Source organism: Moschus berezovskii, chromosome 6 (genome assembly GCF_049115385.1).
Source record: "Moschus berezovskii isolate FMDL1 chromosome 6, NW_MosBer_1.0, whole genome shotgun sequence".
Taxonomy (NCBI): domain Eukaryota; kingdom Metazoa; phylum Chordata; class Mammalia; order Artiodactyla; family Moschidae; genus Moschus; species Moschus berezovskii.
This window is the reverse complement of record NC_142465.1, coordinates 15,710,174-15,736,918: the sequence shown is the minus strand read 5'-3', so window position 1 is coordinate 15,736,918 and position 26,745 is coordinate 15,710,174. Positions and strand designations below refer to the sequence as shown.

The 26,745-nt window shown below is 38.5% G+C and overlaps 2 protein-coding genes across 5 annotated transcripts in view; one reads left to right on the top strand and one right to left on the bottom strand.

The window, feature by feature from the left end:
• METTL25 (methyltransferase like 25) overlaps positions 1 to 19,770 on the bottom strand; it is a 125,452-nt gene extending 105,682 nt beyond the window's left edge. For all 3 annotated transcript variants that reach the window (XM_055396598.2, XM_055396599.2, XM_055396595.2), the window contains exon 1: positions 19,527 to 19,770. In XM_055396598.2, the coding sequence (XP_055252573.2) occupies positions 19,527 to 19,770 (244 nt within the window). The remainder of the gene's footprint in view (positions 1 to 19,526) is intronic.
• Positions 19,688 to 26,169, top strand: CCDC59 (coiled-coil domain containing 59). Of its 2 annotated transcripts, none has more exons than XM_055396603.2 (4): positions 19,688 to 20,110; positions 22,385 to 22,697; positions 23,926 to 24,025; positions 25,672 to 26,169. In XM_055396603.2, the coding sequence occupies exons 1-4, from the start codon at positions 19,960 to 19,962 to the stop codon at positions 25,831 to 25,833; spliced, it is 726 nt and encodes a 241-aa protein (XP_055252578.2). In that variant the 5' UTR covers positions 19,688 to 19,959; the 3' UTR covers positions 25,834 to 26,169. The 2 variants fall into 2 exon arrangements, with proteins under 2 accessions (XP_055252578.2, XP_055252579.2); XM_055396604.2 differs by having other exon boundaries at positions 19,985 to 20,110; positions 22,341 to 22,697.
• Positions 26,170 to 26,745: the final 576 nt, after the last annotated feature.

Below are 26,745 nucleotides of genomic sequence, written 5' to 3'. Positions count from 1 at the left end.
GGTTCCCACAAACACTAAGCAGCAAGGCATGTGGGCCAAGGCTGTGTTCCCACATTCAATCAACATGCCACAGCGGTGAGTTCCGTGGACAAGAAACAAAATCAGGAAGGACAGCATTTTAAAAAGGTCCAGGCAGATCTGTCATAATGAGTTAGCAAGAATTCTCTCTGGCAAAGATCAATGATGGTAATATCTTAAGATATGTTCAAACTCATTTTATCTTTTAATCATTTCACTGTCCTCACTCCCCCCAATAGCTTCCTCTTTACCACAAGTGATTTCAAGATTTTAAGAAATTAAAGTGTAATTTCTACATATAAAACAACTGATAAGTCCCTGAAAAGTAACAGATTTTATGATGTTGTGGTTTTCTGTTTGTGGAAACTAAGCACCCCCACTGTTTCACGCCTAGGTGGAAGGCTATAACACCTTGCACACAGCAGGTACTCAGTAAGTAGGGAATGAATGGATGGATGGATGCAAGCAATTCCTCAATGCATTTACCACTGTGGCATCACCAGGCACACTGGGAGAAACAAATTCTGAGATTCTGTGGTAGCAGTCATCACTGAGGCCACTATGAAGACTTCAAGAGTACTGCTGAGCCTGTTAGCAGAGCTTAAATCCTCATCTCAGCCCTAATGTATACAATCATAAGGGGAGACAAAAGTGATTTAAAACATTTAGAAAGTGAGATAAAATAAAATACAGCTATGTGCTAAATTCTGACATTTACCTGTGTTACAGGGGTTAGGGTAAAGGTCATGATTGTTATAATCACTCAACCTGAAAATTTCCTATGGTCCAGAGTTTCAGGAAGAAATCAACAGTGCCCTCTTAATAACAATAGAAATGTTATGGACTCACTTCTACATAATGACCTACAGATGTCTCCAATTCAAAAGGCCCCAAACTTTAATTAGGTACCATTTGTTTTTTGCTTTTATTTCCAATATTCTGGGAGGTGGGTCATAGAGGATCCTGCTGTGATTTATGTCAGAGAGTGTTTTGCCTATGTTCTCCTCTAGGAGTTTTATACTTTCTGGTCTTATGTTTAGATCTTTAATCCATTTTGAGTTTATTTTCATGTATGGTGTTAGAAAGTGTTTAGTTTCATTCTTTTACAAGTGGTTGACCAGTTTTCCCAGCACCAGTTGTAAAAGAGATTGTCTTTTCTCCATTGTATATTTTTGCCTCCTTTGTCAAAGATAAGGTGTCCATAGGCGCGTGGATTTATCTCTGGGCTTTCTATTTTGTTCCATTGATCTATATTTCTGTCTTTGTGCCAGTACAATACTGTCTTGATGACTGTGGCTTTGAGTGAACTCCGGGAGTTGGTGATGGACAGGGAGGCCTGGCGTGCTGTGATTCATGGGGCCGCGGAGAGTCGGACACGACTGAGCGACTGAACTGAACTGAACACTGTATTGGTGTTTTTGTTTCTGACTTACTTCATTCTGTATAATAGGCTCCAGTTTCATCCACCTCATTAGAACTGATTCAAATGCATTCTTTTTAATGGCTGAGTAATACTTCATTGTATATATGTACCACAGCTTTCTTATCCATTCGTCTGCAGATGGACATCTAGGTTGCTTCCATGTCCTGGCTATTATAAACAGTGCTGCGATGAACATTGGAGTCCATGTGTCTCTTTCAGTTCTGAAGTCAGGCAGGTTGATTCCTCCAGTTTCATTTTCTTTCTCAAGATTGCTTCGGCTATTTGAGGCTTTTTTGTATTTCCATACAAATTGTGAAATTATTTGTTCTAGCTCTGTGAAAAATACCATTGGTAGCTTGATAGGGATTGCATTGACTCTATACATTGCTTTAGGCAGTATACTCATTTTCACTATATTAATTCTTCTGATCCATGAACATGGTATATTTCTCCATCTATTAGTGTCCTCTTTGATTTCTTTCACCAGTATTTTATAGTTTTCTATATGTAGGTCTTTTGTTTCTCTAGGTAGATATATTCCTAAGTATGTTATTCTTTTCATTGCAATGGTGAATGGAATTGTTTCCTTAATTTCTCTATTTTCTCATTGTCAGTGTATAGCAATGGGACCTAATTAAAATTAAGCTTCTGCACAACAAAGGAAAGTATAAGCAAGGTGAAAAGACAGCCTTCAGAATGGGAGAAAATAATAGCAAATGAAGCAACTGACAAACAATTAATCTCAAAAATATATAAGCAACTCCTGCAGCTCAATTCCAGAAAAATAAACGACCCAATCAAAAAATGGGCCAAAGAACTAAACAGACATTTCTCCAAAGAAGACATAGACGGCTAACAAACACATGAAGAGATGCTCAACATCACTCATTATAAGAGAAATGCAAATGAAAACCAAAATGAGGTACATTTCACACCAGTCAGAATGGCTGCTATCCAAAAGTCTACAAGCAATAAATGCTGGAGAGGGTGTGGAGAAAAGGGAACCCTCTTACACTGTTGGTGGGAATGCAAACTAGTACAGCCACTATGGAGAACAGTATGGAGATTCCTTAAAAAACTGGAAATAGAAGTGCCATACGACCCAGCAATCGCACTCCTGGTCATACAAACTGAGGAAACCAGAACTGAAAGAGACACATGGACTCCAATGTTCATCGCAGCACTGTTTATAATAGCCAGGACATGGAAGCAACCTAGATGTCCATCTGCAGACGAATGGATAAGAAAGCTGTGGTACATATACACAATGGAGTATTACTCAGCCATTAAAAAGAATGCATTTGAATCAGTTCTAATGAGGTGGATGAAACTGGAGCCTATTATACAGAATGAAGTAAGTCAGAAACAAAAACACCAATACAGTGTTCAGTTCAGTTCAGTTCAGTCGCTCAGTCGTGTCCGACTCTCCGCGACCCCATGAATCACACCACGCCAGGCCTCCCTGTCCATCACCAACTCCCGGAGTTCACTCAAACTCATGTCTACAGAGTCGGTGATGCCATCCAGCCATCTCATTCTCCGTCGTCCCCTTCTCCTCCCGCCCCCAACCTTTCCCAGCATCAGTCTTTTCCAGTGAGTCAACTCGTCGCATGAGGTGGCCAAAGTTTTGCAGCTTCAGCTTTAGCATCAGTCCCTCCAATGAACACCCAGGATTGATCTCCCTTAGAATGGACTGGTTGGATCTCCTTGCAGTATAAGGGACTCTCAAGAGTCTTCTCCAGCACCACAATTCAAAAGCATCGATTCTTCGGCGATCAGCTTTCTTCACAGTCCAACTCTCACATCCATACATGACACGGGAAAAACCATTGCCTTGACTAGACGGACCTTGGTTGGCAAAGTAATGTCTCTGCTTTTTAATATACTATCAAGGTTGGTCATAACTTTCCTTCCAAGGAGCAAGCGTCTTTTAATTTCATGTACTAACGCATATATATGGAATTTAGAAAGATGGTAACGCTAACCCTGTACACGAGACAGCTAAAGAGACAGATGTATAGAACAGTCTTTTGGACTCTGTGGGAGAGGACGAGGGTGGGATGATTTGGGAGAATGGCACTGAAACATGTATATTATCATATGTGAAACAGATCGCCAGTCTAGGTTTGATGCATGAGACAGGGTGCTTGGGGCTAGGGCACTGGGATGACCCTGAGGAATGGGATGGGGAGGGAAGTGGGAGGGGAGTTCAGGATGGGGAACATATGTACACCCGGGGCGGATTCACGTCAATGTATGGCAGAACCAATACAATAAAGTAAAAAAAAAAAAAAAGAGAAAATAAAGGCCCCAAACTGAAATGAACCTTTTTATGCTCACCAAAACTTTCCTTCCTCCTGTTTCCTCTCCTGTTTAACATTGGCATCAGTCACCCAGTGCTGAAGTTAAAAATCTTCACATCATCTTCAATGCTCCTTGTTCCCTCAATCAACATATCCAGTCACCCATTAATCCTAATGGAATAATGTCTTTCATTTGGAACCGCCCCCCCTTAATTTGCCCATCACTGCCACGGTTCAGAACTGTGGTTCTATTAACACCACTCCTGTTACCAAAATAGTAATTTTTTTTTTCCTTAGCAATAAAACTTCCAAAGCACAATGATCAATAAGTGTTGGTTGAGATGAATTTTACATGCTTCCTAAAATGGAAATTTAAAGTTTATGCAAGTTTAATTACACATTTTAAAGCATTTCCATAAGAGTTGACTTTAGGCTTCAATCTTTTATACTTGTTTACTAGACTTCAATCAAAAGTTAAAGCTGTCTTGCTGAAGTATGAAAATTAAAGATGGGGTATATTTAATTTTATGAATGCTTAAATATACCCATAACCCTATAATCTATGTAAGGTAGAAACAGAATATATACTGTGGCCTTTTAAAATAAATCAATATATGTTACTCAATTATGTGCTAGGAAACTTTTTACAAAAGCTCCAGCATAATTTATGGTTGCATACGAAATGAAAAAAATGTAATCTCAAGACTAAACCATGCTCTTAGAAAGAATGATTTAATTAACAAGAAATTGATATGCATATCCTTATTGTGCCAACATTACATCACAATGAATGTATAAAGTACATGGAACAATTTCAAAAGCATTTTCACAATTAATTAGGTTATTTATACAACTAGGAAAATCAAGTTTTATTCTAATATTTCTTAGAGTAAATACACAGTATGTAATAGACACTTTTCATAGTTTAATTTGAAGGAAAATAAAAACAGCATACAAAACAACAGCAGCTTAGAAAACTGATTTGGTATATAAAAAATAAACTTGGTAAAAAAACATTCGGGGATACCTACTACATGCAAAGTAATAACTGAACCGGATAAAGCTAATTTGTTAATGACTGGCGATCCATCTATGTATATAGTGTCTTATTTACAAAGCACGGGGACAACAAATGTTCAGTGTGGATTCCAGAGAGCTCAGTAATTCCCAGTTACAATTCTTTCAAAATGTCACGTGGGATGTGCTTACTCAGGCCTTCCTCTTGTTTTTACCTCTGATACCATCTCCCCTCAGATATTTTCAGGGTTCTCTCTCTTACTTCTTTCAAGTCTTTGTTCAAATGTCACCATTTCAGTGAAAACTTCTCTGACAACCCTATTTTTAGCTGCAACTTCTCTCAGCTCCCATTCCTCACTGACCTTCATCAGGGTTTTATAGCATTTACCATCATTTGACATAGCAATATGCCAGAGGACACAGATCTTTGTTCACTGCTGTGTCCTGAGGAAACGTAGAATGATTTCCTATCATAGCAGGCCCTCAATGACTAGAATGGGTACATGAATAAGCAAGAACTAGGTCTGAATTTTGGTTCTCAGACTGTCTTTCCCTCTATGACCATGAGTAATCTATTTATCTGTTATAAGACTTGATACCTGCATCTATAAAATGGGGGCAAGTATCTATTTTACAATATTTTAAGGAACACATACATACATAAGCACATGTGCGTGTGCGCGCACTCAGTCACTCAGTCCCTTTGTGACCCCATGAACTGTAGCCTGCCAGGCTCTCCTGTCCATGGGATTTTCCCAGCAAGAAAATGGAGGTTGCCACTTCCTCCTCCAGGTTATCTTCCCAATCCAGGGATCAAACCCTTGTCTCCTGCATTAGCAGGCAGATTCTTTACCACTGAGCCATCAGGGAATCATAAGCACATGTACAAATATGAGAATATTCAGAAATACACATACACTTGGAGAAGGAAATGGCAACCCACTTCAGTATTCTCGCCTAGAGAATCCCATGGATGGAGAAGCCTGGCAGGTTACAGTCCATGGGATTACAAGAGTCGGACACGACTTAGCGACTAAACCACCAAACCAGACATATACTTACATGTGTATATGTATTTGTGTACATATACACTCATCCAAAAACAGAGTCTAGAACACAGTAGACAACTCCCAAACCACTGCATGCAAACTAAGTAACTGGGCCTCCTAACATGACACTTGGGACTTTGTTAGAAAAACATGGGATAGAAAATACTTAAACATTAGGCCCAGAGTCCCATATAGGCTACTAGAGAAGAACTTGAAACAATGACCAATACAGTTTCTAAACACAAGGCCTGCTGGGGAAAAGAAAGTTTGGATTCTAGAAGTTGGAGGCAAGTCCTCAATCATTAGAATGAAAACATAAGTAGAGACAAGTGAGCTGCAATTTGAGACCCAAGTTTAAGAGCTGGCACTGGGTTTTGTAATACAAGTAGGATGAAAGCAAGAACTTCTCAGTACTTGGCAGCCCACAGTCAGCATTGGACACTATGTCCTAGAATCAGCTTCAAAGCTCAAGAAAGAATATTATTACCAATGACACTTTTTACTGAATTTGATAGGAAATTCGGTAGCTAGGTTATAATCCTCACCATGCCTTAGAGACCTAATATAGAGCTCAAGTCTGCTTTACTATAATGCTTTAATTTCCTTTATCAGAAGTCTCTCTTTTCAGAAAATAACCAAAATCAAGAGACAGATTATGACAAATTCTACAACTTCAAACTCCATTTAAAATTAGAAGCACTGAGGGATAAATTAAATATTTGTAAATGTTTTCTGAAAAATAAATTCAATTTAAAAAATCAAATCAAATTCAATTTAAAAAATCATATGATTTTGTTAGTAAAATACCAATAAATTCTAGATTTTAAAACTTTAAAAACTGCTTGATAGTTGTAAAGAATGCTTTACAAGTGAACCCTCACTGCAGTGAGTGCTAAAATCAATTCTTGGTTCTTTTGTTTCTGCCACAGACATCTCATTTCCTATTTCAGTTGTTGTTTTCTGAACACCACTGTAAGCTCCACTGCCCCACAATACCTCAAGGATGGCAATATCTTAGTAATTAACACTGCTATTGATCTCTTACTGAGAAGACCAATATTTCCTTTCTATATAACCACATTGACTTGGGCCTAGACTTCCAGGCTTTCAAGAATTAAAACAAAAGACTTTCCAGTTTGTTTATTATTAGGCAGGAAAAATAAAGGACTTTTTGTCCCGAGTAAACAGTAATTGTAAATATAATTAAATTGCTACTAAGAAATTTTGAGAGAGTAAAAAGTCACACCTCTCCCTTAAAACTGTACTTTTCTCTATTGTGTATTTCATTAACTTGAGTTTAATTCTATCTGTTATTCTTATTCTAAATTCCATTACCTCCATTTCAACATTAGCACAAGATAAATGGGTGTCTATTCTGTTTTTCAACTGAATACAGTTATAAGCATTTGCCCAGCAAAAAGAACATGCAGAAGGAATTTGCTTTAAATATTCCCTTTCTCTATCTAGTTCCTACCACAACTCCAGCAGATCTTGCTCTTTACTTACTTCTTGTAAATGATGTGTATAATCCATAAAAAAACAGATCAGTTTTATTCTTTAGGAGCCATTATTCAAGGCGGCTGCTGAATAGAGAATTAGCAAAAAAATGCCCACCTAACTTTACATTTACACTCACCATTCTGATTTTAATCATTAAGTAAGAGGAAGAATTCGGTTTCAGTAATTGTCACTGGTGTTGCCTAAAGATACTGGTCAGATATTCTGCAGTTACATCTGAAATACAGTTCCTCTCACATGGGAAGTTTCAGAACGTCATAAAGATTGGTTAAAGAAAATTCTGGAAATATACATCATAATAAGGAACAAAAAGTGACAAGGGAAAAAAGAATGAGTACAAGTACTGGTCTAAACCAAAAGTTTTATAATACTAAAAATGCTTTCAACCAGTGGTTCCTATCTTGAGGTCTAAGAGCTACAGAAGCTTATGAATCACCTAAAGCTGTCTGTAAAGTGTTACGTCTATTTGTGAGCATATATGCCTTTTTCCTAAGGAAGAGGTACTATAACATTCATGTGAATTAGCCTTTTAATGGGATTTGTGACCTAAGATATTAAGAATCACCATCTTTTACTGTTTCCTCACCTTTTACTTTGCCCAGTGTTAATACTAAAACAAACAATTCAACTAAGTACTTTTCCTCTGGCTTCTCGAGATCATTTTAAATATTTAAAACAACCTAAAATTATTCTTTTAGCCACTGATAGAGCTATTAATTTTTAATATAAATTTCACAGTTTTAAATTAATCCAACTCTGAAAAGATAATCCCTTTCTTCCAGTATTTCTAGTATTAAACAGATCTCTTATTGTTGATGGTCTAAGTTACTAGTCTTGAGTTTTTTAGATAATACCCATCTAACAAAAAAACATAAATGAGCTACCAAAACATACAGGTCAGTCTGTTTAATTTGACAAAATATATGTTAATCACACTAAATAGCTTTAATTTCTACAATATAAATTTCAATTTCTAATGAAGGCAAGGTAGATACCTTTCTGCGTAATTCCAGAGACAGCCTAAATGACACATACGACCAACTAATCCAGAAGAATGAAGCACATATTTTCTTTTTGACTAAAAATATAAATTTAAAAAACAATTCACATACCAGGTGAACAAGAAGAATAAAAGGAAAAATGAAAAAAAAAAGCAGAAATAGAAATAAATTACACTGTTAGTTTGTGAGGTTAAAAATGACCCTCCTGATTAAAAAAAAAAAAATTAAGATAATAACAAAATTTTACTTCCAAATATCTTTTTTTCATAAAGGTGATTTACATGATTAAATCTCTCTTTGGTAAAAAACATTATAAAGTATTAAGGAGTATGAAAAGTTTATAAATGGAGCTTTGAAGACAAAAGGATAGATTGACTATATTTAGAAAACCTTCATAATCAACAGAGTAGTCACTTAATTTTTGAGAAATAACTGTTGACAAAGATAGAGCCATGTGTGGTGAAATTCTGAATAAACTGTAAAAATATTGTCATTTTTTAAAATTAAAAAATAGCTGTCATGGAAGATTACTTCAATTGTCATTAAAATAACATAAAAATTCCTGAGAAACACACGGAAAAGAATAAAACAACAAATGAGAAACAGCTTGACATGTGAGGGGCATGGAGGGGAAGGGAAGAATTAGAATTTTATTGTGGAGAATTATAAAATTAACCTGTGAAACAATACAAAAACTCAAATACTTACAGCAGGATGCTTAACATTTCAAATATAAACAATGTTGAAAATTTTATTTAGAAAATGAAATCAACTACTTTTGGATAAAAACAGTCTCACATAACTGGAAATTAAGTTTTAAAAAAACCTTAAAGATTGAAATGCATTTTCTTGGGCAGTGCTCAGACTTCAGATTTTCATCTATCACTTAATCTAGAAAGAATATAATAATTTAACTCTCTGACCACATCAAATAGGAAGAAACTAGAATAAAATTCTGCCAAAGAAAGGAATATTTCATTCATCTTCCCATTTTGTTTTGTATGACGAATACTATGTCTTTTACTTTCCTTATTGGAATGTGAATTTTTGAAGACAGATTATGCCTTATACATCTTCGTATTCACCCATAACACCTAGCACAGTGTTAAGTCTAAGAAGATGCTTAGACTAACACTTAGAAGTAGCGGGAAGCCTGGCATGTTGCAGTCCACGGGGTCGCAAAGAGTCAGACATGACTGAGTGACTGAACAACAAACAAGAAGATGCTAAGTAATTTTTGCAAAAATAAATTAGGTTATAAAAATAGTCAGGCACCCAGAGGTCATAAGGTTTAGAGACAGTCCTTAAGAACTATTCTTAAGTCTATCAATGACCACAGCAAGTTCTGAAGAATACTGATCTTGCAGAGGTCACAGAAGAGATGCTCAAGGACAGCCCACCCCTCCTCTCAAAAATCAATAGAATTAAATTTGCTTTAGTCACTTCTGGGTCTTTGTAGACCAGAGCAGTGATAATTTATACTACTCAAATAAAACATGGGAGCTAATTCTAAAAATGTAAGGTGGTATGTGAATGGTTGGGGTCAATGAATGTGAATCCTTAAATATCTCTATTTGGGTGACCTCAAACACAATATATCTAGAACTGAATGCATTATTTCCCCAACCAGCTTCCTCAGCTGATTTTCCTAATTTTGCTAATGGTACCATTTATTATCATTCTTCAAGATAGTTCCACAATCAATCTCTTAAAATTATCTTTGATTTCCCCATTTCTTTGAACCACATATAAAGAAGAGTCACCAAGAACTACCAATTTTCTCTGTAAAATGTATTTTAAAACTATCAGTTTCTTGGTATTCTCACTGCCATCATCTTAAACCAGGCACATCCTTCATCTCTAGACTACCACTAAGGGATCCTGACCAGTGTCCCCATGGATGGATGATTCAAACATCCCTATGATAGATGTTTGGAATACTGGCTGCAATAGTTTATTCTGACTTTAGCTATGTAAAAATTTGTGGATACTTGGTTTTATGTTCCTACTGTCCACGTTTTACAGTTTTCCACCTTCACTGTTTGCTTGCACTGTTCTATCTACTTGGAATGCCCATACACTCTTTATCCAACCTATTAAATTCAACAAACATTTAATGAGAGCCTACCACATGGCACTTATGATACTGGAACGCACAGAATAGGAGGGTTGAAGGAAACATGTCATTACAACACAACACGCTAAGTGCTCTAATAAAGGAAGGAATAAAACAATATACAAATGACTAGCTCTGTTATAGATTTCAGTTCAGTTCAGTTCAGTCGCTCAGTCATGTCCGACTCTTTGCGACCCCATGAATCACAGCCAGGCCTCCCTGTCCATCCTCCCTGTCCAACTTCCGGAGTTCACTCAAACTCACCTCCATCACGTCGGTGATGCCATCCAGCCATCTCATTCTCTGCCGTCCCCTTCTCCTCCTGCCCCCAATCCCTCCCAACATCAAGAGTCTTTTCCAGTGAGTCAACTCCTCGCATGAGGTGGCCGAAGTATTGGAGCTTCAGCTTTAGCATCAGTCCTTCCAATGAACACCCAGGATTGATGTCCTTTAGGATGGACTGGTTGGATCTCCTTGAGTCCAAGGGACTCTCAAGAGTCTTCTCCAACACCACAGTTCAAAAGCATCAATTCTTCGGTGATCAGCTAGCATAAGTTAAATAGATAATGTTCCAGGAGAGAGTTACAGGCAAAGAGAGTTACATGAAAAAAATCAGGGAGGGGAAAAATGCATGGAACATTTAGGCAACAAGGCAGCAGACGTATTAGATAAATGGGTGGCGAGAGAATGACTAAGAGAAGTGTTGGTAATACTGCACCTTTATACTCTTTCCTTCCTCTTTGGCTGAAGACGTATCTTAGAAATCCAGAATTGACATTATATTATTTCAGTCATCTCCATAATCAAAGGTGACCTGGAGTCAGATCATGTGGGAAGTTCAATCATTTATTGACATGACCCAGTCATGACTGGTTATAGGCTTTTTCATCTCAAGACTCAGCTTGGGGACTTCAGTGGTTAAGACTTTACCTTCCAATGCAAGGAAGGGGTGCGAGTTCAATCCCTGTGGAGAGCTAAGATCCCACATGTCTCATGGCCAAAAAACCAAAACATAAAACAAAAGCAATATTGTAACAAATTCAATAAAGATTTAAAAAAAATTCAGTTTGATTCAGGCCTTCATTGTGATCATGGCTTTAACAAGAGGAACTAATAAAATCTGGAGGTAAAAACTTTGTCATTATAGTCTGTGCACTAGAAGCAACACTAGAAGTATTTTAGCCAGATGATCCATAGCTATTTTTGGTTCTTGGTCTCCTTTGAGAATGTGAAGCAAACTCCTGAAAGTGCAAGTGCCTGAAGTCCAACTTTGGGGAAAAAAAAAAAAAGAACTTTGGGGAGCCACATCTTTTCTTCTTTTAAGAGAAGCTGCAATTCTAGACTTGTGTGAGTTAGCTTAAAATATATATATATATATATATATTTATTTATTGGTCATTCAAGACATGTTTATAAGCCATATGAGACAGGCTGGCTCTTCTTCTGCCTCAGTTATTAATGCACATCCTAGGCATCTTCTTAGATGAGGAAGTTGATGCTTCCTCAATGCACAACTAAATGCCCTGTGCAAATTCAGTTCAGTCCAGTCGCTCAGTCGTGTCCAACTCTTTGCGACCCTATGCACCACAGCACGCCAGGACTCCCATGTCCATTGAGTTGGTGATGCCATCCAACCATCTCATCCTCTGTCGTCCCCTTCTCCTCCTGCCTTCAATCTTTTCCAGCATCAGGGTCTTTTCAAATGTGTCAGCTCTTTGCATCAGGTGACCAAAGTACTGGAGTTTCAGCTTCAGCATCAGTCCTTCCAATGAACACCTTAGGTATGAAGCATCACTACAAACAAAGCTAGTGGAGGTGATGGAATTGCAGTTGAGCTATTTCAAATCCTAAAAGATGATGCTGTGAAAGTGCTGCATTGAATATGCCAGCAAATTTGGAATACTCAGCAGTGGCCACAGGACTTGAAAAGGTCAGTTTTCATTCCAATCCCAAAGAAACGCAATGCCAAAGAATGCTCAAACTACCTCACAATTACACTCATCTCACATCCTAGTAAAGTCATGCTCAAAATTCTCCAAGAAAGGCTTCAGCAATACGTGAACCGTGAAATTCCAGATGTTCAAGCTGGTTTTAGAAAAGCCAGAGGAACCAGAGATCATATTGCCCTGTGCAAGACACACAGCTAATCAGAGTCAGATATGAACTAGAACCCAGTTTTCTGACTCTCAGCCTATCCATCTCTATGGGAGGAATGCAGAATATGGAAATGATGGCTAATGTTTGTTAAATGCCCACTCAGTTATGTGCTAGGTTTTAACAGGTATCTCATTAACTTCTACACAACCCTTTCAGAAAGAAATTATGATTTCCATTTTTCAAATGAAGAAACTGAGGCTCAAAAGCTTTACTAATTCACACAAGATTCTACTCCATCCATGGAATTTTTCAGGCAAGGATACTGGAGTGGGTTGCCATTTTCTTCTCCAGGGGCTCTTCCCAACCCAGGGATCGAACCCTGGTCTCCCACACTGCTGGCAGACTCTTTACCATCTGAGCCACCAGGGAAGCCCACACAAGATTACACAGCACTAGAGTAACAGAGACAGGATTCAAAGCCATATGTGACAATCACAAAACCCATATTTACACTATCAGCTGAGGTTCCAGCTGGAGAAAAGACAGTAGACAACATCGAAGGTGAAGAGCTTTGTTTTGCAGGAAATGAAGACCCACTAGATGACTTTTGAGTAAAGGAATAACAAGATGAGAACTATGATTCTGGAAGATAACTGGAAAGCAGTTTGAATGGAGAAGCAATTGAAATAGTCTGAAAGCGAGAACAATTTGGAAGTTATTGCTAAAATTTTTTCACAAGATTGAAAAAGGAGGGAGCTGAAATGGAGAAACAAGAGCTGGCAGATTACAAGCTGACGTAACAAGAAGATTGCTAATGTCATTTATAGAGGACCTTTTTAATCACTGAAGTGAAGAGGTAAAAAAACAAAAAAATACATGTAGACCCCATTAGACATGAAGCCTTGTAGGCAAGTTTGTTTTTTTTTTTTAATTCAACTTAAGAATTTAAATCATGATAAAACCATGAAGACAGGTTACCATAACAGCAAATTTCCAGTGAAAGTTTAATGATTTGATAATTCAAACAAATAACATGAATATATAGATAAATGGAAGACACTTAAGTTTATTCAGATTGGCTAAATATAATTTGAATAGGCTGATGGAAAAAACTGCCATAGATAAGAGGAATCTCCATAAACTTTTACTCAGCTTCTTAATAACTGAATGATATGAGGGAAATCAGAAGCTGTGGGAGTGGGGGGAGGCGGGTAACCATTAAAAACCAGAAAGTAAATTCAAGTTCTAAATGGCCCCATCTAAAAGGAACAATCAGAAGCACTCCCTATACATCGATTAAGTTAAAAATGATGACCAATATCCAAACACATTCCCACAGACGTGTTTGCATTTTTGCTCACTTTTAACACATAACTATAGTAGCAACCCAAGAAACTGGGCTGACACTTGCCACTATCGTTTTGTCCTGCGAAATTATGTCCACACTTGAAGTCTTCTAAAAAGATGCAAAAAATATGAAAAGGGAAAACAGAGTTCAGGAAAAAATATATGGAGAGTGAAAAGATAAAAGTTAAACACAACAGAGTAAAACAGATGACACTAATTATTTCTCTGCTGTTCTCACTATTTCCAACAAGCTTTTGTTTCATGTGTTTCAAATTAAATGTGAGTGTAATTTTAATGCACCATAATCACCACCATCACCACCACCAACAAAAAATACTTAGAATGGCCAAGAAGCAATTTAATCTACCGAGATGCAATAAAAAAAATTTAAGGGAAACGTCAATGAAATAATCTATCATAGGCAAAAACTTCCTGTGTCGTTCAATTAAAATGACAGTAAATTAATTATCCAGATGCTCATCAAAAGGAGCCAATTCTAAACATTTATTCAGCACCCACACCTGGTAAGGATCATGTGAGTGATGACAACAAGAAACAGGAGATGCCGCCTATGGCCGAAAGAAGGGAGTCAAGAGAGGCCCTGGAGGCTCAGGCGGAGTCTTGGAGCAGCCCTGGGCTTTGACAAAGTCACAGAGGCTGGCTTTACAGACACAGGAACTGTATTTCCTTAAAGCTGAATAGGTTTTCCACAACTGATTCTAAGCAAACTTACAAGAAACTGACTTTATAATTTATTAATTTACACTGAGAAATACATTAACAATAATAGCCCATATCATTTATTTGAGAGGACACTCCTTCCTAATTTTAGAATTGCAACTAGGGCAGATAAAGCCAGATATTCCTAAAGAAAATCTTAATCAAGCTGGGTAGCTATTGAGTTGCCTGTGTAGTCTTGATCTATTTCTGTTTCATAAACTATTTTGGCTATCTAAATCAGAATACCTCTTCTGTTTTGCTTTTGAAAGATTTCTCTATACTTAGGAAGACCAATTAACTACTGAAGACCAAAAGATAATTCACTTGAGAATGTTACAGATTTACATATATAATCATTACTTCCAAAAAACAGTTTGGTTCCCTTGAAGTGGGTAAAACAAAATCTTAATCCCTGAGATGAAATACAGAACACTTGTTTATTAGTAAAGTACTTACAAGGTATCACTACTGTTTTTTTTTTTTTTTTCTGCAGATGGTTAATTTCACCTATATATGTAATAAACTTTTTAAAATTTTAGCCTGAAATGATGCCTGCCTTGATTTTTACCTCCAGACTCCCAGTGTATCTTTCTGTAATCTTCAGTGTATTGAACCAAGTACTGCATTTTCACAGAGGGAAAGAATAGTTACTGTTTTCTGTTTTCTCAAATTAAGTTATAAAGCCTATTAGTTGGAATAAGCCATATAAAAACAATGATGATTAATATAATATCAGAAATAACAGCTATCTAGTTCAGTACCATATTTCCAAAAGTGCCTTCAATAACATTCTTTATAGATCTATGTTTCACTTCATTCTTTAAGAATAATTTACTCATCTAAATGCCAGAAACTGTTCAATGTGCTAAGGACACAAAAACAAAAAAGGAAAACACTGTACTTTTGTTTTTTAATCTAACTGTAGACAGAGAAGTCAGTGGACAATGAAAACCGCATGATGTGTTAATATATGAAATATACAGGTTGCTATAGGAGCATATACATTTCCAGGAAGTTCTTGAAAATCTCCTTTTTTTCCCAAGGAAAGAAAGACCTAATTATATCATCACCATCACAATCATCATTACCACAATCCTCATCATTTATTAGCCACAATTTGTTGAATCCATGCTCTATTCCCAGTTCTGTATCAGGAGCCAGATCACATCATCTTTCATCTTTACTACACCTTTGTAAGATAGGTAATATTATACTTTTGAAAAAGGAAAAAAAAATTACAATAGCAATCAGCTGTGACAGAGAGCAACTCGTAGCTGGGCTGGCACTGACACACAGACCACACTCTTCCCTAGTAAATATGCAAACATGTACCGTACACCAATACCAGACAAGGTCTATGACCAGGCTAAGTCCACAATCATGAGCATAGACAGAAACAAAAACATCTGCAAACACGGCAGCTCCCGTGAAAGCAGCCCCTGGGAGATGCTCGCGTGGTGAGAAGCAGAGGCCTTGTTCCGACAGGCAGCGCCAACTAGTCACCAATGTAAGCGAGACACTGTGGGGGTAAGTTCTCCAAATTCCATCAACTTTCAGGCACTGCAGCATCTTGACTGTGAAAGCATGAGACCCCAAGCTTGATCCTCCAGTCCATCTGCTCATGAATTGCTGACCCACACGCTGTGTGAGAGCGTGTTATCAGCAACAGATAACGTGTAACATTGTGTAATATTAATATAATTATGGGTCAATGAGTGTGTACTCTTCCAATTAAAAGAATTATAAGGGAGGTCATACAATTGTGTTTCCCTTTAATTATTAGGCTACTTTGTTCTGCTTCTTTGAATGTATTTGTAACAGCCACTTAAATCCAACATCTGAGCCCAATCAGGATCAGCTCCTATTAACTTATTTTCCCCTCCCTTGGGTCACACTTTTAATTCTCTGAACACAGCTACTTACAATGAGCATCGGGGCTCACGTGCAATCAGTGTTTTGAGCAGGAGTCCCACTTTCCTGTTTCTCTGCACATTGAGCAGTTTTTGGTTGAAAAGCAGCATTGTGGATAACTTGCTGCAGGGGATCTCTTTTATTTCTCTAAGGATTGGGTTGTTGTTGCTGTTCTACTCAGAGAAGTGAACTTGCTTGGACCCACACTAAAATCTGTCTCCCCTTCCCCACGCAGCAGCCAGTGTCTCTGCTCAGCTGCTGATTTACAGCACCCTCTCCCCAGAGTATACCTGAGCCTGTGTAGTTCAGCATGCAGATAAAGACTTGGGTACATGTGACAGTCAGATTGGGGGTGGCGGGGTAGGGGGGGAGGGAGGTTCAATCTTTCTGTGGTTAAGTTTGTTCCCAAGGCGACCCAGCCCAAGCTTCCAGTCATCCCATCAGCCCTGAATTCTGCCCTTTGATACAGGAATTCAAACAGGCTTTGGATTTTTGTTACCCAAGCTGTGTACACTTTGGGGAACCCACTCTGTCAAAGTTGCAGCAAGTCTGCACATCTCCCCGGGAGCTCCGTCTTTCCAGGGATCACCATCCCCCTAGCTTTGTCAGCATTTTTGTGGGACTCTCTGGGTCAATGGCTTGTGGGTGGATGTGTGCAGTCCGGTGATCCAGGTCTATATTCATCTTAGATCTCAGTCCTTCTGTGGCCCTCCTTCCAGAAGGTGCTTCATCAATTCCCATCTGCTCTGATCTGAACTCTGTCATGACCATCTTGAGCCAGGAAGGATGTCGTTTTCCACTGATGCCCCACAAGAAAGTCATGAACTCACAGTTTTCCCCAATCAGTAGCAATCTCTCAACACAAACTCTTCTCACATTTCTGTCCCTGTTTGGTTGTCTTCTAGAGACTTCCAATAGTTGTCTTTAATAATCTAGTCAGTGTTTGTCATTGCTGTCTGCTGGAGGAACTGCCTGAAGTCCACTCTGGACTATTTTAATAGCCTTCGGGCCGTCTTCCTGCTTCCACCCGCACCTCCTCCACACAGAAACTAGCTCCTAGAAAAGTACTGGCACACAGCAGGCACTAAGTAAATGTTCCCTGAATGAATGAATGAACGAACTTCCCTAAGATAACAGAGCTGGTAGAATTGGAATTTGTACCCTGTCTGACTAAACAGTCTACAAATTTAACAGCTAAATTACACTGTACAGAGTGGCTAACAATTCTTTACTAAGATATAAATCTGGTCAAAGAGCAAAAAATGCACTTCTTCGACACAAACAATAAATCTCATATAACGATGAAGAAAATGTCCTTCTTTTCATAATCTTTACATAAACAAAAATTAATATTCCGTTACAAACATGCATTATAAAAATCATTTTTAATACTACAGGCAGCTGACCATTTGTAGAACTGAATATCTTACATAAAAAAAATTTTAACAGGGTAAGATACACTTCAAAAGTGAATATCCTAGTCTAGATTGTATTATTGTTGAATAGGCTTAAAACTCAACATTCAAAACTTGAAGCTCATGGCATCCAGTCCCATCAAATAGATGGGCGAAAACGGAAACAGTGACAGGCTATTTTCTTGGGCTCCAAAATCACAGTGGATGGTGACAGCAGCCATGAAATTAAAAGACCCGTGCTCCTTGAAAGAAAATCTATGACAAATCTAGACAATACATTAAAAAGCAGAGATACCACTTTGCCCACAAAGGTCCCTGAACAGTCAAGGGAATGTTCTTCCCAGTGATCATACACAGTTGTGAGAAGAAAAAGTGAAGTTTCTCAGTCTTGTCAGAGTCTTTGCAACCCCATGGACTGTACCCTACCAGGTTCCTCCGTCCATGGGATTTTCCAGGCAAGAATACTGGAGTCGGGTGCCATGTGAGAGCTGGACCCTAAAGAAGTCAGAGCGCCAAAGAATTGATGCCTTCCGACTGTGGTGCTAGATAAGACTCTTCAGAGTCCCTTGGAGAGCAAGATCAAACCAGTTAATCTTAAAAGAAATCAACTCTGAATACTCATTGGAAGGACTGATGCTGAAGCTGAAGTTCCAAGACTCTGGCCATCTTATGCAAAGAGCTGACTCATTGGAAAAGACCCTGATGCTGGCAAAGACTGAGAGGGCAGTAGGCCATGGCAGAGGGTGATGGTTTGATGGCATCACCAAGGCGATGAACGTGAACTTGGGCAAACTTCAGGAGATGGTGAGGGACAGGGAGGCCTAGGCTGCAGCAGTCCATGGGGGTCTCAAAGAGTAGGACACCACTGGGCAACTTCACATTTTCTTCTTGGTCATAATCACCTGGAGAAGGCAATGGGAACCCACTCCAGTACTCTTGCCTGGACAATCCCATGGATGGAGGAGCCTGGTAAGCTGCAGTCCACGGGGTCTCGAAGAGTCGGACACGACTGAGCGACTTCACTTTCACTTTTCACTTTCGTGCATTGGAGAAGGAAATGGCAACCCACTCCAGTGTTCTTGCCTGAAGAATCCCAGGGATGGGGGAGCCTGGTGGGCTGCCATCTATGGGGTCGCACAGAGTCAGACACGACTGAAGCGACTTAGCAGCAGCATAATCACCACTTGAAATGATCTTTATCAAGAATCCAAAAGACTCATCACGTTAGGTGATGACATCTCCTGCTGTGTTTTCACACCAACCTGTAAACACTGTTCCGCGTTTCCCTCCAATCAAAAAAATTACTGTTGAATTACTAAAGAAAGGGCCAAGCACTGATTCTTGTTGTTTTTAAACTATGGAAATGCAAAAGCACCCGAGGTCCGAGAGGCCAGAAGCGAGGTCCGAGAGGCGCGTCCCAGCGCCACGCCGCCAGGAGGCGGAAAAGCGGCTCCGCTCCCCGCCTACACAGCTACCCGCCCGGGCCCGCTCCCCGCCGGCACCGGCATCTGCTCGACTTCCGCGACCGGGACGCTACCCGGGCCCGGGTCTCGCCCCGCCTCCTCGCCCGCCCCGCCCACCCGTCACTCACCTGACATTCTCCCGGCCTCCTCTAGGGGGCACGCCTCTGCCGCCGCCGCGGACGTGCTGAGGGCCGACAGCACCGCCTCTGGGGGCACGTCAACCAGTTTCTCCCACACAGACTCCGTGTAGAAGTCCACCGTATGTGCATTAGAAATGGGCAAGGCTTCCCTCAGGAACCGCAGCAGCTTCTGCAACTTGGCATGTAACGTGGACAGGTCCTGGGTCACCGGGAGCGGGCCAGAAGCCGCCATGACGCCCCACCCTCCCGGACTGTAGGTGGCGCAAACGTGGCCGCGAGGCAAGGGCTCGGTGGGAAGCAGGAAAGGCTGGATAAGTAGAACTCAGATGTGGAGTTTTGGGTGGGCGGATGAATTGCTTCTGCCTGATGACGTATTTTGACTGAGTCTGTGGTGTTTTTCCTGCGCCTTGGTTGGTGTGCCATGGCGCCCGTATGGCCGGCAGCAAGGGGGCGGACAGGGAGTTTGGGGCCGCGTGGAGGGGTTTCACCGGCTGAATTCAGAAATAAGAATGTGAAACGGAGAACGTGGCGACCTAGTCATCCGCAGGCCTTCGCGGGGAGCGTTCGCGAAGGTACGTACGTAAGAAGGCAGCCTTTTCTATGTCCTCGGGCCTGCGAAATCGTCGGATAGGCCATCCACCCAAGCTGGGAAGGATTTAGGAACCAGACCCAGCCCTACTTGGAGCCAAGAAATCTGTCCTTAAATTCGCCGAAGCCGTGGGGTTTTCAGAGCTGGATGAGAAGGCGAGAAAGTGTTGCTCACTCTAAATCTTTAAACATTTTTCTCGATTTACACTCAATTTTAAAATATCAGACCTCTTTCCTTTATGTTTTCCCCATGAAACCTACATTATTACAGTAAAGACTGGAAGGTAAGCCAGAAATGTACCGATTCACACCCTTAAAAATATCACAGAACCGTGTATTTTTCTCTTGCTGTCTTTATTAGTTTGCTTTAGTTTGTATTTTCCGTTTTATCTTGCCGTCATTCAGTACCCTTAAATCCCATCTGGAGTACTAAATCTTGAATAAGTACAGTTTTCTGATAATTGCTGATAAGAAAGTCATACACCACCATCAACCTGGTTAATGTTGAATTACTTTTAAAAAAATCAGTCATAGGGTAGTTTCTATAAGATAAAATAATAGATGTGAAGTGAAATGAAAGTCGCTCAGTCACGTCTGACTCTGCGACCTCATGGACTGTATAACCCGCCAGGCTCCTCTTTCCATGGAATTCTCCAGACCAGAATGCTGGAGTGGGTTGTTAAGTCACCCAGTCGTGTCTGACTTTTTGCGACCTCGTGGACTGTAGCACGCCAGGCTTCCCTTGTCCTTCACCGTCTCCCCGAGCTTGCTCACACTTGGTGATGCCATCCTGCCATCTTGTTCTCTGTCGTCCCCTTTTTAATATTTTCCAGCATCAGGGTCTTTTCTATGAGTCAACTCTTCACATCAGGTGACCAGAGTATTGGAGCTTCAGCTTCAGCGTCAGCCCTTCCAATGAACATTCAGAGTTCTGTTCCTTTAGGATTGACTGGTTTGATATCCTTGCAATCCAGAAGATGCTGAAGAGTCTTCTCCAACACCACAGGTGTTCAAAAGCATCAGTTCTTCAACAGCAGCCTTCTTTATGGTCCAGCTCTCACATCCATACTTGAAAAACGATAGCTTTCAGTAGATGGACCTTTGTCCACAAAGTAATGTCTCTGCTTTTTAATAAGCTGTCCAGGTTTTTCATAACTTTTCTTCCAAGGAATAAGCATCTTTTAATTCCCTTTTAATTTCATGGCTGGAGTCACTATCTGCAGTGATTTTGGAGCCCAAGAAAATAAAGTCTGTCACTGTTTTCCATTGTTTGTTTCCTCATCTATTTGTTTGTTTCCCCATGAAGTGATGGGACTGGATGCTATGATCTTAGTTTTTTGAATTTTGAATCTTAAGCCAGCTTTTTCACTCTCCTGTTTTCTCTTCATCAAGAGGCTCTTTAGTTCCTCTTTGCTTTTTGCCCTAAGGGTGATGTCATATGCATAACTGAGATTATTGATGTTTCTCCCTGCAGTCTTGATTCCAGCTTGTGCTTCCTCCAGCCCAGCATTTCATGTGATATACTCTGCATGTAAGTTAAATAAGCAGGGTGACGATGTACATCCTTGACGTACTTTTTTCCCAATTTGGAAATAGTCTGTTGTTCAATGTCCAGTTCTGCTGCTTCTTGACCTGCGTACAGGTTTCTCAGGAGGCAGGTAAGGTGGTCTGGTATTCCCATCTTTTGAAGAATTTTCCAGTTGTGATCCACACAGTCAAAAGGCTTTAGGGTTGTCAATGAAGCAGAAGTAGATGTTTTTCTGGAATTATCTTGCTTCTTCTCTGATCCAGTTGATGTTGGCAATTTGATCTCTGGTTCCTCTGCCTTTTCTGAGTCCAACTTGAACATCTGGGAGTTCTCGGTTCAGATACTGTTGAATAGAAGTGAGGGGTTTTTCCCCTCCTTCGGTATTTATTGAAGACCTCGATTAAGTGTTTAGATCAATTAATGAATCTGTTTAATTTTTGAGTACAATAAATTGGAGTTGTGCAACACTGTAGTTGTTTTTCCTTCTTTGCAAATCTCACTCAAGTTCTTCCCAACTTCTGTTAGCTTAGTCTTTTTGCAAAGGACCAAGATACTATTTATTCCAGTAGCTTCAACTTCTTTTCTTGAAATAACATTTTAAAGCAAAACATAATGAAATCTAGCATCTGAACATGATGGTGTAAAAAGTTTTCTGTTTTAAATTAACAACAACATTTTTCATGCAGTGTTTTCTGAGGAGGTAATTCAAGACTGATGTATTCTTCAACAGGACAAGGCTTTGCATTTCGAAGAAAACTCAAGATACAGCAAACTTATAAGAAATTACTCCGGAGGGAAAAGAAGTCTCAAACCCCAAGTGAATCCCCCTTCACAGATTGGTATCCTGATCATCTGAAACATCTTTATTTAGCTGAAGAGGAAAGACTTAGGAAGCAGCTTAGAAAAGCTGACCAGCCTCTGTCAGAAGAACAAGTTGATCAGCCTTTGCCAGAAGACCAAGGTAGCAATGACCAGGCTTTGTCTGAAGAACACTGTCGCATTGAGCAGCCTCAGCCAGAAGAACAGTATAGCATAAGAGTAAAGTATGTATTACAGTCTTTTGAAATTCTTTATTGTGGATGTAAGTAGCATTTTATGAAAGAGATTATAGAACAGTTTCTATAGTAGTGGGAATTTGCCTTAGGACATTTCAGAAGTTGCAAGTGATTATGTGAAAATATTTTCATGGAGGCTTTCTTGTTAGCTTAAACGAGTTATGGTAGGTAAGCTTAATAAACAGTAATGGAGAGGAATTAAGAGATCTGGGTTTTAGATTTAAGCCTCTCAAGTACATTTATTTGGACCATGATTAACTCTTGCTATTTATGTTTTTAAAAATCTAACTTTTGAGAGGTATTATAGTGTAGTGCATCATAGACTCTGGAGTTGACTTTAATATGTTGGTGCCCAGTGTCCTCTTCTTTAAAATGGAAATAATAATAGTAAGTATGTGATTTACAGCTACCATGTTGCACACCCCAGGATGGATTATTTATAGACTGTGGTATCCCTGACCTATCTCATGATGTTGTGATGATTAAATGACTTCATTTATATATGGTCCTTAAAAAGGAAGTGGTTCAGTTCAGTTCAGTTCAGTCGCTCAGTCGTGTCCGACTCTCCGCGACCCCATGAATCACAGCACGCCAGGCCTCCCTGTCCATCACCAAATCCCAGAGTTCACTCAAACTCACGTCCACAGAGTCGGTGATGCCATCCAGCTATCTCACTCTCGGTCGTCCCCTTCTCCTCCCGCCCCCTTGCCACTGCTACCAATACTACTATTATTAATATGGATTTTTTTCCCCAGAGAATACAGACTTGATTACAATTAAAAAACAAATGAAATGGAATAGAGACAAGTTGGTCAGAGAACTTTGGGATTGAAGTTCCTGTACACCTGTAAAGTCCTCTATAACATCCTTCAATTTAATGCCTTTGCAGTCTGTCATTTCTACCATTCATATGCTGGTTTACTCTTTTAAGCATTTTAGGACCTTTCAGAACTCTGTATTTTCCCTGGTTGCACTGTTTCTCCAAGACTCTATATTTATCACTTTCTACATCTTGAAAGGTGTAACAAAAATGTTAATGTGTTATCTGGATGTCTTCCTAGCAAGATTTAATGTCTTTCTTTCAACATCTCTCCCCCTGCCCTAAGTTGCATTAGTGAGATTTGACTATATAAGTACTATATTTGATGTAATTTTGTAATAGTTTTGGTTACATTATTTTTAATACTTACGATTTGTTTTCATTTATCTTGCGAAGTTCCATTAATACTCCAAAGAAAAATAAAAAGAAAACGTCAAATCAAAAAGCACAGGAAGAATATGAGCAGATACAAGTCAAGCGTGCTGCTAAGAAACAAGTAAGATCTATTTTTAAAATATTTAGATTAACTTTTCTTTATTCTAAGTGTATATGTAAGCTATTCTTCTAAATATGGGGCCCATAGTAAGACCATTTGTAAATATTTACTGGGTAAATGAATAATCTGAGAGGAGCTGGAGAATTTCAACATTCTGATTCTTCCATTGTTTATATTACCCTCGAAGGTGATAGTTATAGTCATTTTTTAACAACTGCCTCAAGAGATTATACATAATAAAATTTGGGAACTACTGAAAAATACAGATTTTTATAAATTTACATCAAAGCAAGTAGAAGTCAGAGGGAGGTATTAGAATAAAATAATATTTTAAAGAGTTTTTCTTGCTCATTAAAAATCCTACTAGATTAACTTAGCAGTAAGTTACCATTCTTTGTTATCATTCATAAACCCACAATTATAATAGCTTTTTTTTAAATCAGTAGAACAAAACCATGTGCAGCTTCAGCAAAATTGTTTATCTGTGGTTATTTCATATTTCTTATATTAAAGCTCCATTAATTTTATCACATTAAAAAGGTTTAGCACATCAGTCAAAAAGACCCCAAAGTTGGTGCTGATATATAATTTCTTGTATGTGTTAGTTTTACAGTTTGTGTAATTAAGAAATTGGAAGTTTGACATGTAAACTTTATTTGATTATTTTTAAACTGATGGTAGACTAGAGTGAAGTAGGCATATTTCTCCATGGAAACACTAACCCTCTGTTTCATAGATTGCTACAGTATACTGTGCTTTCTAAACCAACCTTCCAATACTGCCACCTGTGTAAACAATGCAGCAGATGAGATAAGAGCCATTTTAAACATACGTAAAACAGACAACATTTTTTAAAAGTCTCATATATTAAAATATAGTATATTGATATATATAATTATGTAATATATGTGAAAGCACTTTGTTAATTATGTCATCATACAAATGTAAGGCTGTGTCATGTGGAAGCTATATGTGTTACAGGGGAAGTTGAAAAACAGTGCACGTATTATATTATTTCAAGAACTTTTAACTTTTATATATAAGAATATAGTATTTTAAGTAGTACTTTTCAGATCCATATAACTTTGAATTATTTTTCTTTAAGTGCAAATGAATTTAAGTCTTGATCTTAGCAAATCAGATGAACATGGTAATTCTTAAATAATCAAAATCATAATATCTAGCACAATATTTTACATATATACAGTGTAGAGTCAGTAAGTACTTCTTGAATTTAAATACTTCTTGAATTAAATCTGTCAGATGGCAAATTTAAAAGAATCCCAGATATTCTAGAAACGATTTCACTGTTACAGGGACTAGATAACCTGTAAAGTCACTTCTCACTCTTCATTGGATCTAATTAAATGATGAAATTATTAAATGTGACTTCTCTTTTTGTGCTTTGATTTTATTCATATGCAAAATTAAAATTGTTAAATAATTTTGCATTATGCTATGCTATAGCACATATGATAGTTTAAAGGCAAAGAGAGTACACTACTGCGCTTAATAGTAGTATTTCACATTTTGAAAAATATAGGACAGACTGTGAAGTGCTTGCATGGTGATTGCTATTTCAACAGAATTGTGAACAATATTTACTGTTTATCACTAATGAAGATTACATATGTTAATGATTTCAGGAATTTGAGAGGAGAAAACAAGAGAGAGAAGAAGCTCAAAGGCTCTACAAAAAGAAAAAAATGGAAGTGTTCAAAATACTGAGCAAAAAGACTAAAAAGGGCCAACCAAACTTGAATTTACAAATGGAGTATCTTCTAAAAAAAATACAAGAAAAGAATTAACTCAGATGTTGCCTGACTAATCAACTGTTAAAATAATGCTTGCTATTGAGTTCTTTTGTATATGGAGTGTCCCTCCTAACATGTAACTAAATTTGTCAACATAAACTGAATGGCTAAGCTATATTAAATATAAGATATCCAAATATTTTTGTTTTTTTATAAAAGAAAATTTTCTGTATATGCTCTACATTATATATGATTTGATTTTTATTTATTTGCACTGAAGGAAGGTTACCCTTAAGAACTGAAAGAACCTGCTATTTGCGTGACAAGTTCAAGCATGTGATAATTTTGTACCATTTAAAATTCAGATGAAATAAAGTGTTTTGAAAGTAAGGGAGCAAAGCTTTCAACAAATCATTTCAATAAGTGTTTAAGTTTAGCAGTGAACTGTTATGGTTTTAAAATTCTATAATTATGGAATCCTGAAGGAGGCAGAGACTCCCCTTGAACTTTTTTAATTTATCTTCAGTACATTTTATAGGGGGAAGATCCTATACACCATGTTTTATATATATATGTGTGTGTATATCCTATACACCATATTATATCCTATACACCATGTTATAGTGTGGTCCTCATAAAGCACAGTTTGATATTTATAATCATTCCCTTAAGTGGAAGTAATGGATTGGCCCAAAAAGTTTCTTTGGGCTTTCCTATAACTTACAGAAAAAACCGAATGAACTTTCTGCCAACTCACTGCATAGTGTAGTATTTTTTGAAGGGTGATGGCAACCTAGCAGTGTCAGAGCAGGTCTTAAGCTTTCCAGATCCTATGGGACCGTATCATGTAAGAACATTGTTACGGGACCTACCAGTGTTGTGTCTGTTGGTACCTTTGTGAACCAAGGGAAAGTACTGCAGTGCTGCTTCTCCTGTTTCCTTGAAATCACTGCAAAATCAGATAGG